We start from the raw sequence: 12405 nt of genomic DNA on the forward strand, positions 1-12405 counted from the left end.
GAAATTTCCATCCTTAAAATCTCATCAAACATGCAGAATTACTTCATATTTTGCTACAAAAGAAAAAAAATAGACTTTTGCTGATGATAAATTTACAAAAAAAAAAACCACCGAATGCCATTTAAAATTTAGTTCAACGCTGTTACACTCTTTTACGCAAAGCTTTCTAATAAACTAGAAACTGCGTTCAATTTTGTTTCAGTCTTTTTTCCTTGCCTATTAATTACATTTAATGTAAATTGAATGGAAATACTTTTCAACAAATGCACACATATACACACATTTATGTGTATTATAATTTCTGAAACATTTGCACTTCTGGTAATCTTTCAGTTTTCACGTGTCAACTTTAAACGTTCGTATGTGCATCGATTTCAACTTTTCACATGACATGTCTCTTTTTACTTTTAAATAAAATACATTCAACATATTCATCATTTTTTATAAAAAATAAACTAAAATTCAAAAAAAGAACACCACAACTTATATGATGCATCTGAATGTAATGCATAATAAATTTCGAGTGAAACGAATTTCAAAAAATGCGCATTTCACTTCTTTAAAATATAGCATTCTGTTAAAACTATGAAAATATATACAACAAGTAAAAAATATTTTACAAAAAAACAAAAATTCAATCACAACTTATATTTTAATGGCAGCACAGTTTTTGCGCAACTTGTCTAAGTTGAAAACACAATTAAATGATATACACTTTAAAATATTTTAGTGTGGAATTAGTAATCGAAAAAATAAATAAATAAGCATCACAAATTGGTTGAACGTTGACTAGCTGACATACTTACTGCAGTACTATTTAAATGCATTAAAAAACAACTAAATAAATAAATAAATATATATATATGTATGTACATATGTGCTTGTTGTGTGTATTATTAGGGAAAATTTGACAAATCAAAATTAAACATCAGCAGCACCACTACCAAAAACAGTGATAATACTATCATTATTATTCGAAATGAAAACTTAAATTAAATGTTGTGCACGAATTAAAATTAACAAAAAGAAAATTAATTTATATTAAAATTTTTTACACACATATTACAGTCAAGTAATTAATAATTCAGCCTATATTGCAGTAACTGATTTTGAAATATTATCATATTATGAAAAAAATTGCATTACAATAAATAATATGTAAAAGAATTGCTATTTTTACATTTACATTTTATTTTTAAAAAATATCAAAAATAAAAAAATTCCTCGGTATATCAAACGAGAGTAACATGCTGAAATGCAAATCACATTTGGAATTGACTAGGATGGTTTATTATGAAAGCTATGCGGATGATAAGTAATAGGCTGAATGGAGTTGAATGACAGAGCAATTGTGAGATTGGAAAATACGCTTCACAATGTAGTGAAAAACTTTCTTTCAAAACTTGCCTATTCTTCTTGATGATAATATGAATAATAATATTTTCTCAAAATTGTGTGAAAAAATTGATTGAAAAAAAATTAAATAATAATAACATTTTAAGCAAGAAAAAAAAATAAAAATTATTAAATATTTTCTTCACATGTCCAACGAGAAATGATTTATACCAAAATACTAGGTGTGGTCTGTCAGGCGTAAACAATAAAACAACATCAATGACGCTATAAGACGTGACGTGTGTGTGTGTGTGTGTTAAAATGAAAATATTGAGAAAACGATTATTGATTAGTTTGTGATTATTTTTCATTGATGCATTCATTGAAATTCAAATGATATTGATTTATTTAATTGTTGAATATTAAAATTTAATGAATTAAAAAAAGAAAAAAAAATAAAAAAACCAATTACCTTGATCTGTTCTGGCATGTTAAATGATGATGAAGTGACAATTAGAGGATCGTCCACTTCAATGCCAGAAGTGTATTGTCCATTTTCGGTAGCAGATAGAGTGCTTGAAGTTAAAGGACTATCCGGTGTTTCAGTTTTGATGCCACTTTTCAGTTGAAAATCATTTTTTGGCACCGAATGAAAAAAATTATCCAAATGACCAACAGTTTGAAAATTGAGATGTTCCTCTGATTGATAAGGGATATCTAGTTCAATAACTGATGATGTAGAACAGCTCAGATCCATAATGTCGACAAAATCCTCAGTGGACATTTTTCTTTTCTTGTGCACCGTTGGTTTTCTCCGCTCTGATGATGATGATGACGATGACGATGATGATGATGCTGAAGCTGATACTAATGCTAATGCTGATGCTGATGCCGATGCCTGTTTCACTTCCGAGTTTGATATTACTTTCATCAGTTCAGTGAACAATCGGCTCGGCCAGAAAACTTGATTTGCATAAAGCACTCCGAGCGTTATCGAAATTAATGTCAGTGACGAAATCAGTGTTCATTAGCTGCAGTAGAAATTGTTCGTAGTCGCTGTTAATATCTTTCTTAAGAACTTTCAAAAAAAGAGCCCAATCCATCCATCTATCTATCTGTCAATGCATCCATCTATCTTTGTCCATCTGCTCGACAACAAAACAATTTCACAAAAACAACAACAACAACAACAAACAAACAAACAAACAAAAACAGCAACAAACAACAACGACGACGAGAACTTCTTTTTCGCTTATTACAAGCTTTCTATACAACACTTTATACCTTGAAATTGTTGAATTAATTCGAACGTGAATTCCGTTGAAAATATTGTACAAGACAATCTAGATGAACTATGCTCAGCCTAGCACTCCCTCGTAGGCGAATGAAGAAAAATTAGCCGCCTACACGCCAAACCGGTTCTTTAAGCAAAGCGTTGCTTAAACTGACGGCAGATGGCGCTGCAAGGCGAAAAATAAAACTCTACTTCTTCCATTATTATTATTATTATTATTACTACTACTACTACTACTATGCATAATTTTTCTTCTTCGCTTCAATTAAGCACAATTAGAAGGAAATGATTTTCAAATCAGGCGCCGCCAGTATTGTCAGTTCAGAAACTGAACATAATTCAACTAAAGCATTATCCGAACCAGTTCCACAACTACATTCATCCGCTTTGCACTGCAAAAAGCTTTTACAAGCGTTGGATAATTCAAATTTTTTCATGCTAATTTTGTATATTGCAAATTATATACATACAAAAATACTAATTGACAGTAATGAATAAAAAAATTGTTTCCTATACATATATATATATATTGATATTTGAAAAACCCTTTTTTTATTTTTCCATACTATGATTTTACCATTTACTGTAAATTTTGATTGTTAAGTGCACATATTAAACATAAACAATTCAATGCTCTATGCAAATATGCGTAAATTTCATTCATTCATCATTAAACAGTCGATCAAATCAAATCAAGCGGATTCAATTAAAATTTTCATCTAATAATTATCTTTTTGAATAAAACCAAGAATTATATTAATCCATACCGATTATTTATTTATTCATTCAAATTGAACAATTTAATATGGAACCAAATGAAGCGAAAATAAATTTATACTAATTTCAAAAATACAGTTGCCTTGTTTTTTCCAAAATGCTCAATTCTCATATTCTATAATACATGCTGTCATCATATCTTGTAAATATTTTTCACATTATCGAACTGTAATGGCAATAGAATATTTCGGTTTTTGTTTTTTTATTCTACTCATATTTTTTTATTTTGTATCAAATAAGCAAAATGAACATAGAGTGCTTTTTTCATTTTGTTTCGCCTTTCTCTTAATAATATATTCATTTTTCTATGCTACGCAATAGAAACATGGAAGAAACAGCATCAAACATTCACTAGTCATTATTTCAAAATGCACATGTGCAATAAAATATTAGCATCGTTATTTACTGGTGCAAGACATTCAGTTAATTCCCATAAAATGCGTTCACTTTAATCGCTTTCAGGACATATGGAAGTGGAATTTTTGAACGTTAAATGAAAAACGCCCAACTCTCGAACAGGATGCCGCCTGTCAAATCCGAGCAAGCATGAAAGCTTTTCCAACTTCAACAGATGGCCAAGTGAAGCATCGGTGGAAAACACACCCAAAAATTTTCAAATTTTTCAACGGCATTTTGACATTGAGTAACGAACTGACGCTTGTCACAAGCTGAATACTGAAAGATGCCGTTGGCACCGACCTGCTTTGTATATTGTTGGACTCAACTCCTTTCAGCTTCAGTTAGCATTTTCAGTTATTTATAACTTTCACTCTTTCTCAATGAATAACTTGCAAATGTTTAATTCGGTAATGCAATACTTACTTTGCAACATTTCATTTTCATCTTCGGACAGCTGTCATTTCCAACTTTCTTGATAATTAGAAACGTACAGACGACATTCATTTCAAATACTGAGAACTTTCACAATAAGAAAATTGCCATTCATACACTGCGTGCACAAATTTTCCCCTTATTACTTTCTCGATCATGTTTCTCATGATTTATTCCATCTGTTTATTCTTCATGCAAATTTATATAAATCGCACACGTTAGTTAATTTAAAATTTGCATTTCTTTTACGTCATTTTTAAATAAATTTATCACACAATTGTTATTATAAAATAAGCAAACTTATTCAGCTACTCTATAAACTACATTGATTTGTCAATTATAAAATTTTATTCTATAAATCAACAATTACTGCTATTTATAAATGCATTTTGAAAATCAAAATATGATCATATCTTGACAATGATCATATGTGCTACGAAAATGAAGAAATAATATTTAAATGTTTCTTTTTTAAAGTTTTCTTTTTTTAATTGAAAATATTAAATGAAGATTTCATTTGTTATTTGTAAAATTCTTCATTAAATAAAAAAATAACAAAATTGTTGAATAAATTTTTTCAATTGTTAATTTTACTTTGTCAAAGTGATTTTTTGAATAATCATGCTTGAATCACTTACCATGATTTCAAAATTTTTCAAAAAAAAATTTTTTTCCATTTACATAACTATGAATAGTAAAAATTAATAACAACTTAACGATTTTTTCTGTTTAAAAAACATCAATAACATATGAAAGAATTCTTCTCTAAACTTGGTGAAAAAAGAAAACTAACTTACAGTACTATTTGATAAGCAAGTTTGAGATGCATGTATAATGTGTATGCGAACATGAAATTCATTTTCAAAATTTTATTTTGCAATTCACCCACGTGAAAATAGTATTTTAATGTCATTATGCTAATAAGTTTAATTCAAATTTAAGTTTTAATATTTGCATAGACATTTTTAAATTACAATGACTAACAAACAACTTGCTCTAGAATTTACGACACTGAGCACAAAAATAACTTTTGCATTTTCAAAAAGCATATTTTATCACATTTTAGGAAAATTTACTTGCTTATTCTACAAATTTGTTCCAGCAATTAAGTCACATCATTGTATATAAGCATTACATTAAGCTAAATGTATACTTATTGACTGATTAGTATATGGCGGAGAAATTCATATGAAGTTTTTTCAACCAATTTGAACACTTCAACTTTTGAAACTGATTCTGACATTTATTTTGCTGTTATGTAGTTGCAACTTAAAAACGTTCGGCAAAATATGCACCGCGATTAAAATAAAAATAATCTTGTGTTTTTGAAACATGAGCAAGTTGCAACCTGAGATTGTGCCATCAAGAATGCACAAAGTAGAATTTGAACAATTTGTATAAAAATAAGCACTATCACTGTACATTTATACATTATACAACTGAAAAGATTTGATTAGTAGCATAAACTTACTGTTCGACTTAGATGGTAAAATGTATTGATTACTAGCAAGAGAACATATATTAACAAATGTGTTTGTTTTGCAGATAGCTACCGCAATTATACGGCTCGCAACTGTCATGTATTTCTACCGTATTTTAAATATTCTTTCAACTGACAAAAATTCTCTTCTTTTTTAATGACAGCTTTACATTATATTGATAGATTAGGCTGTCAGAAATAAAGAGGGAGAGAGAGAAAGCATATTTCCATCTAATCTGTTACTACCAGATAATATTTAATGGTGGATAAAGTAACATCGTTAGCGGTCGGGTATGTTTGCTTGAACGCGACAGGTACTGCCTGGCTCTGGGTGTGGTTGAGCACAAAACAGCCATTTTGTTTTGCTTGCTTTTTCTCTTTGCTTTGTGGAAAATGGTCGTGCCAGTACGTCGCTGCTATCGTTGACATCGGTGGGTTCTGTGACTGTTTGCCAGAGGCTGAGCCTGAGGCCAATAATCAAATATTGATTTTCCGTCATGCCTGCTGTCGTCTGTTTTCCATGACTCGACTCTGTTGTTTAACCGGCAGACTCAGGGGGTAAGAGAAAGAGTGACAGCGAAAGAAAAAGAGTTAGTCAGTCACTGAGTGATCAAGAAAAAGAGTAAGTACTAGTGAGTGAACAAAGAGGAGAGCAAAATAGTAAACGCAAATTAGCAGACGATAGGAATCCAAGACGTATCACAACAATTGTTTCAACACTAATGAATAGATACACTTATATGCTGATTGCAAGTTGAAATAAAATTTTGCTCCTTACTTCAGTATCTGATGCATATTATTAGAAGCCAACCGAGCGAAGTTTCAATGGGATAATGGTCACAACAACAACAACGACAACAATAACAGCCGCTCTTTTACCCGTAGCAGCTCGTTGGTGGCGCTGCTAATAGCGTAGGCGGTGGCGATTAGCAATTTCAGCTCACATCTGCAGCAGTTAGTAGAACTGCCAATTTCGGTTGGCAGTCATGGCTGAAGAAGAGCCGACTTGTGCCGGTATTGTGCAGGTGTTGGGCACTAGAGCCCTTTTTCCCATTTATGTGAAACGTAAATCATTTGTTGCTTCTTACAACCATAATAATGATCCGAATTCAAGCAATGGTAATCGAAACAATAGCAATAGCAGCAGCAGCAGCAACAACAACAACAACAGTGCCTTACCCGTAGGACAGGTTCTACCTCCACCACCAGCTAAGAAATCGCTCACTGATACGTTGACATTCACTGATGTTCATACATCACCACCTCCTCCGTCAACAAGTAGCAGTAACGATGATGCTTTAACTGAATCAGAAAATCAGCTGGTCACGGTTAAAAATGAAATGGATGTTGATGATTATGACTGTGAAGATTGCAATTCATCACCTTCAGGTTCTAATTGGAATGGAATCCGTACTACCCCTGTTACTGATCTTTTCGATGTGGTATTAAGATTTGAATCTGAAGATGGTTGGTTTATCTATAATACATCAGTTATTATATACAATAATTATATTATTTTGCTAGTTGCTCGGTCGAACGGGTGTAGTTTACCAAATATTGTCGTGGCATCACCAATGGATATTTTTTGTTCAGTACCAGGTCGGCTAAGTCTTCTAAGCTCTACATCAAAATATAAAGTGACTGTTGGTGAAATACAACGACGCTTATCTCCCCCTGAATGCCTGAATGCTTCATTGTTAGGTGGCATTTTACGAAGGTATGTATAATATGTGGAATAATATATATTCCATTTCAATGGCTGAATTGCTGAAATCATGTATGTTGAAATCAAGTTTGCTTATTGCATTATGAGAATATTATGTACAGTTAAAATAAGGAAAAGTTTATGCTTGTTTCGGGGTTCCAGATCACTTTCACCAAATTTTGCTTAGCATATGCATGATTTCCCAAGAGAATATTGGCCATCGCGTTTTCGTCGTGTTTATGTCAGTTTCATTGATTCATTCATCTGTTGCAATGCGCGTTTTGTCAATACAGAAACAACGGCTATTGCTGCCAGCTAACGTTTGCCGATGGCCACCAAACCCACCCCCGCTCAGCTTGCTTGTTAGCCGTTTGACCTAGACTAAGCAGCAGTGTGACCTGGTTTAGCAAGAAAACAGTAGTAGCTTGAGCATGTTCTTTATAGTCGGTAAGTAGAAGCTGATCAAAAACTAGTCCCAATTGTCGGCTTTATTTCTATACTTTCATTCTCATCCTTGGCTGTGTTTGATCAATGAATAAGTTTGCGATGTCTTTTGCCGATTCACATGGACCAGAGAAATCGATGCAACCGGCGAGCAGCAGTTGCATAGCTCAGTCTTCAACTAGCTAGCGGCGGCTTTGGGACTTTTTACTTTTGAAACAATTCAAATAAGCTCAACTTGGCATTTTTCATCATGAAATTTATTACATTTTATATACATCAATGCAAAGCTATCTAAGCAGCATTTTTTGATTGAACATTTTATCAGTAATTTCATTTATATTTCTTGATAAACATAAACTGTCCAGTTAAATTTACTAATGGAACTTTTCCTGGTGATTCTTTGTACTTAATAACGGAACATTATATATGCTATTTAGTACATATAAAAGTATACAACTGTTATTGATGATTTTATTTTTTAATTATACTTAGCTTCAACAACGTCAATACAAAATTATTGCTTAACATTATAAATGAATCATTCTTGAAAAAATATCATTTTTACCATAAATATTTTAATGTATTATGTTGTATTTACATTATTTCATATTAATTATTATAATATCAGAAAATAAATTCATGTAGTTCGAAATGTTGCATGAAAAAATATTTGGAAAATTATTATACTTTTGACTTTACTATTGAAAATATTTCAGCAGCGCATTTTTCATCGTAATTGTATTAGGATAAACAGGAAAGAAACAGATCATCTTAATTAGAATATAAACAAAGCTGGCAATTGCCTTTACAGAGTGTATATTGACGTGCAGAACTGCATCACAGCAAATTTAACGTGTAGGCGTGTTTTGCCATAACGTTGAACATATTTTGAGTAAACAGACTAAGCTTGAACTATGAATAGCTTCCTGTTTTGCTACAGTTTTACTGTTGACAGTCAGTATTTCTGTAAAATTGATGAGCAAAGCATATAAGGCAAAATAATTTTTGCTTTGTCTCACAATGTACAGATTGAAGCAGTTTGAATTGACGGTCACTCTGGTAAAAGTTACTTGCTGCTTTTCAGATTTTCAGAAGCAGAAAAATAAGTGACATAGTAAAAAGCGTGGAACTGTTTTGCAAAATAACAATTAAATTTTGTTTATTTCTAAATGCATTTTCTTACAAATTAAATTTCTTACAAAAATTACATGTGCACCTATTAACCGGAAGAATGTGAAAACATTTCAGTCTTGCTACAAAGCTTCATTTTCAAATGTGCATACTGGTTAAATTTTTATATGGAGAATTTTTTTGCTTTGTATTTCTATGAAATGACATATTGTTCATTTCTGATATGTATGTGAAAAGACATTCAGCAGAGCTAATAGCATTTTCATAATAATGCGGGTGACTGACTGTTCAAATAATCAATCGCATGTAAATTTATATAAATTAGCAAATGTGAATAAAAATTTTATAAATGGAACAGAATTTTAAAAATTTAAAGCAGTTAAAACAACGAAATTTACTGTTCTATAATATGTATCCGCTAATAAGTTTGTTTAGCACGACCAACATTGTGCAAATCGATCTTATTGACTTGCAAGAGTCTATTTAAGCTATATAGCTTCACTTTTTTATTTATTATTATAATTCATTATTTCACAAATTTGTTGATAAATTGATCACTGTTTTAGTTTTATCATAAAAAATTTTCGTTTTAAATTTTACATGTATATTCCAGAAAATTCCTATCATCAAAATAGCAATGCTTTTTCTTTAAACTCCATAGTTATTATTTATGCTATTGTGATCCCAACTAAAACATAGAAAGATTGTGTATTCTGAGCAAAAGTTTAATAATATACTAGTAATGTTGGTTGATAAAGTCAACAGTCTATCGCCTGCGTGACATGACAGAAGAAACTCACTTGAAGAATGAAGCAATGAGGTGTATGCAGCAGAACATTGATTTCTCCATTTGAATTATTTCAAACTGTTATTATTAATTTTATAAATATAAGATTTATTTTATTAAATTTCAACTTCGAACAAAAATAGATCTAAATTGATTAATGATAGAAGTATTTTAAAGAAAAAAGCTGAAAAAAGTTATCATTAGTGTGAGAATTGGTTGAGTGGACTTTTCATCATCTTGTTTTTCCCCTTTGACTAGTAATTTCAGCATAGTATTCACGATTAGAAAAGTATCCGGTCATCGCTTTTTATGTAGGATGTTTTTATTTAATCTTGAAAAATCGGCAAATTGATCATCGATTGGCAGCTTCTTTTACACGGCAAATTTCGACATCGTTTACACCGCTTGACCGGACGCGACTTTAATTAGCGCTTTTCGATCAGTCATCGTCACGTCCCGACGAAAGCAATCTAGACATCAAGCTACGCAAGGCACGTCGAAGCTGCAGAGCATTGTAATCAACTGTTGCAATTAAAGTTCTGCATCATCACATAAAGCTGAGCTGAATGAAATTTTTTATATTTGTTCATCACTACCTTGATAGATTTATTTTCAAACCCCTTCTCTTCTTTGTTTTAGTTGCTTTTATCCATAAGTTTGTGTCAATAATTGAATGAGTATATATATATATATATATGTACCTAATTATTGTTATTGTTTTCAATGCAAAAATATTTAGCTATGCAACATTATTTAAATTTTAAGGCAAAAAAAGGAAAGGGAAAAAAGTAGTCTTACTGTTTTGTTTCATTGGAAGTCAGATTTAAGAATGTAAAGCAGCAGTTTTACATTATTGATCGTTTGCTTCAGCGAGTCACATACTGAACTGGTAAATCATTGTTGAATTAATTCAGTATTCTATTTTTATTCTGATAAAAATGTAGTTTTAATTTCTCGAAATAAAATTATAGTGAAATTTGCTTTTTGTAAATATTAATGTCCAAAAGAAAAGAATTTTTTTACTTTTCCAATCAGTCAACGCGCTGCCTTCTTGCTGCACATCCGTAACAGTTATTTTATGGACAATTTCAGTAATATTTCGTCGACTTATTTTTTACATTTTCATTATATTACTCACCATTTATTTCTGTTACATGAATTCAGCAGAAAATCAACTTATCGCACAAGAGTCAGTTGTGGGTGGTAATTTTTCATGCAAATGCATTCTTTAATGATAGTTATTTTCATACTGTCTAGCAAAATTGAAACATACTTTGCTTTGCTTCTTTGCGAAACATTGTACACAAATTTTCCCCTTTCTGTCCAACTAGCTTACTGAACCCTCAACCGGGGTAGAGTTATCCTTCTATTTTTTACCCAAATGTGTCAATTCCAATGATTTGCTGTCTGTTATAGGATGACAAAATGCACTTCCTTCTTCCACTTTTTTATCTTCTCATTATACTACATGAATAATATTTGTGCCCTTTTGCACAGTTTCACCAAAATGCGACAGCTCATTGGAAATTTCGATCAGTCAGTGTCGCTTTCAAACCAATAACAAAGCAGTTTCTCTGTGCTTGAAAAGCCAGAGTAAATTTATTAATTAACATGTGCGACAAATCTACTTGGAAACTTCAAAAATTATCATCAGCGTTTAAACTTTTCTTCATCCTCTTTAAGTCTTTTCAACGTATATCTTTAAGAGCAAAGTCAAAAAATGGTGGCAAGTCACTGAGAGAAAGTTTAGAGAAAATTGGGCTGAATCTTCCAGCTGGACGAAGAAAAGCAGCTAACGTAACGCTATTGACGTCTCTTGTAGAAGGTAAAATATTTGTTTTAAACGATTCATATGATTAATAATGAAATGAAAGTTTTCAATTTGAATAAAATATTGTTTTACAGGTGAGGCAATACATTTGGCTCGAGATTTTGGTTATGCTTGTGAAACAGAATTTCCATCACGACAAGTCGGTGAATACCTGTGCCGTGCTAGGTGTTCTGGTAACTTCCAGCTAATGCAACGTCGCAAAGAAATGTTATTGTCAACAAAGTATTTCTCAGTTTGAACGGCTTTTCCTCCATTTTCACCATTTTCCAATCGAATTGATAAATAAAAATTTTCTTCCCTTCTTTCAGGGAAGTTTTGAAAGAATTTATAACATTGTTGAACCAAGATCGAAGTCCGCTGTGCAATTCGCGTGATCCACCAGTACTTGAACCGAATATTCAACGTCATTTGACTCATTTTTCGCTTTTGACTCATGGATTCGGCTCACCAGCAATTTGTTCTGCTCTGTCTGCAGTACTTTCATACATTGGTGAGTCGTTGAAATATTTGGAACGTCACAGCTCTTCCACTCAATCTGCTTCATATTCATCACTCCAATCTGATCAAGCTATTGCTGAACACTATCATCTACAACAACAACAACAGTCAAACAGAGAAAGCAGTCAACTGACATCTGTATCAGGACCTCCTTCGTCGTCATCGTTTCCCACTGAAACAACAAGCCAATAAATCATGATTGAAAGTATGCAATATTAACACATTTTCGACTTTTACAAATCCTAACGTTAAACAAATGTAAACTTACTGCATATGTTACTAAAGTTTGCCT

The 12405-nt window shown here is 31.6% G+C and overlaps 4 protein-coding genes across 4 annotated transcripts; 2 read left to right on the plus strand and 2 right to left on the minus strand.

The window, feature by feature from the left end:
* Positions 1–767: 767 nt before the first annotated feature.
* Tsp_09569 (conserved hypothetical protein) lies at positions 768–2266 on the minus strand. The gene is made up of 3 exons (XM_003371292.1): positions 1808–2266; positions 1369–1415; positions 768–837 (listed from the first exon to the last, which is right to left on the minus strand). The coding sequence occupies exons 1-3, from the start codon at positions 2264–2266 to the stop codon at positions 768–770; spliced, it is 576 nt and encodes a 191-aa protein (XP_003371340.1).
* A 3271-nt stretch (positions 2267–5537) lies between these two features.
* Positions 5538–5817, minus strand: Tsp_09568 (conserved hypothetical protein). The gene is made up of 2 exons (XM_003371293.1): positions 5709–5817; positions 5538–5653 (listed from the first exon to the last, which is right to left on the minus strand). The coding sequence occupies exons 1-2, from the start codon at positions 5815–5817 to the stop codon at positions 5538–5540; spliced, it is 225 nt and encodes a 74-aa protein (XP_003371341.1).
* A 159-nt stretch (positions 5818–5976) lies between these two features.
* Tsp_09567 (hypothetical protein) lies at positions 5977–6625 on the plus strand. The gene is made up of 3 exons (XM_003371294.1): positions 5977–6275; positions 6355–6427; positions 6521–6625. The coding sequence occupies exons 1-3, from the start codon at positions 5977–5979 to the stop codon at positions 6623–6625; spliced, it is 477 nt and encodes a 158-aa protein (XP_003371342.1).
* Positions 6626–6703: 78 nt separating this feature from the next.
* On the plus strand, positions 6704–11853 carry Tsp_09566 (transcription factor AP-2 superfamily). Its single transcript, XM_003371295.1, has 3 exons — positions 6704–7434; positions 11491–11609; positions 11690–11853. Exons 1-3 carry the CDS (start codon positions 6704–6706, stop codon positions 11851–11853), a joined length of 1014 nt encoding a protein of 337 aa, XP_003371343.1.
* The last annotated feature ends 552 nt before the right edge of the window (positions 11854–12405 follow it).

The sequence above is a fragment of the Trichinella spiralis genome (genome assembly GCF_000181795.1).
Source record: "Trichinella spiralis strain ISS 195 chromosome Unknown Scfld9, whole genome shotgun sequence".
Classification (NCBI taxonomy): domain Eukaryota; kingdom Metazoa; phylum Nematoda; class Enoplea; order Trichinellida; family Trichinellidae; genus Trichinella; species Trichinella spiralis.

Bases quoted from the DNA above. Each gene is read 5' to 3' on its own strand.
- Tsp_09569 (XM_003371292.1), bottom strand. From the start codon at position 2,266: ATGAAAGTAATATCAAACTCGGAAGTGAAACAGGCATCGGCATCAGCA. The intron at 1,416-1,807 runs GTAATTGGTTTT...ATTATCATCAAG, and splicing joins ACATGCCAGAACAGATCAAG to AAGAATAGGCAAGTTTTGAA. The intron at 838-1,368 runs GTATTTTCCAAT...TTATTTATTTAG, and splicing joins TTTTCACTACATTGTGAAGC to TTGTTTTTTAATGCATTTAA.
- Tsp_09568 (XM_003371293.1), bottom strand. From the start codon at position 5,817: ATGACAGTTGCGAGCCGTATAATTGCGGTAGCTATCTGCAAAACAAAC. The intron at 5,654-5,708 runs GTAAGTTTATGC...ATAAATGTACAG, and splicing joins TTTACCATCTAAGTCGAACA to TGATAGTGCTTATTTTTATA.
- Tsp_09567 (XM_003371294.1), top strand. From the start codon at position 5,977: ATGGTGGATAAAGTAACATCGTTAGCGGTCGGGTATGTTTGCTTGAAC. The intron at 6,276-6,354 runs GTAAGAGAAAGA...AGTACTAGTGAG, and splicing joins TTAACCGGCAGACTCAGGGG to TGAACAAAGAGGAGAGCAAA. The intron at 6,428-6,520 runs GTTTCAACACTA...GCATATTATTAG, and splicing joins CAAGACGTATCACAACAATT to AAGCCAACCGAGCGAAGTTT.
- Tsp_09566 (XM_003371295.1), top strand. From the start codon at position 6,704: ATGGCTGAAGAAGAGCCGACTTGTGCCGGTATTGTGCAGGTGTTGGGC. The intron at 7,435-11,490 runs GTATGTATAATA...TATATCTTTAAG, and splicing joins TTAGGTGGCATTTTACGAAG to AGCAAAGTCAAAAAATGGTG. The intron at 11,610-11,689 runs GTAAAATATTTG...ATTGTTTTACAG, and splicing joins ATTGACGTCTCTTGTAGAAG to GTGAGGCAATACATTTGGCT.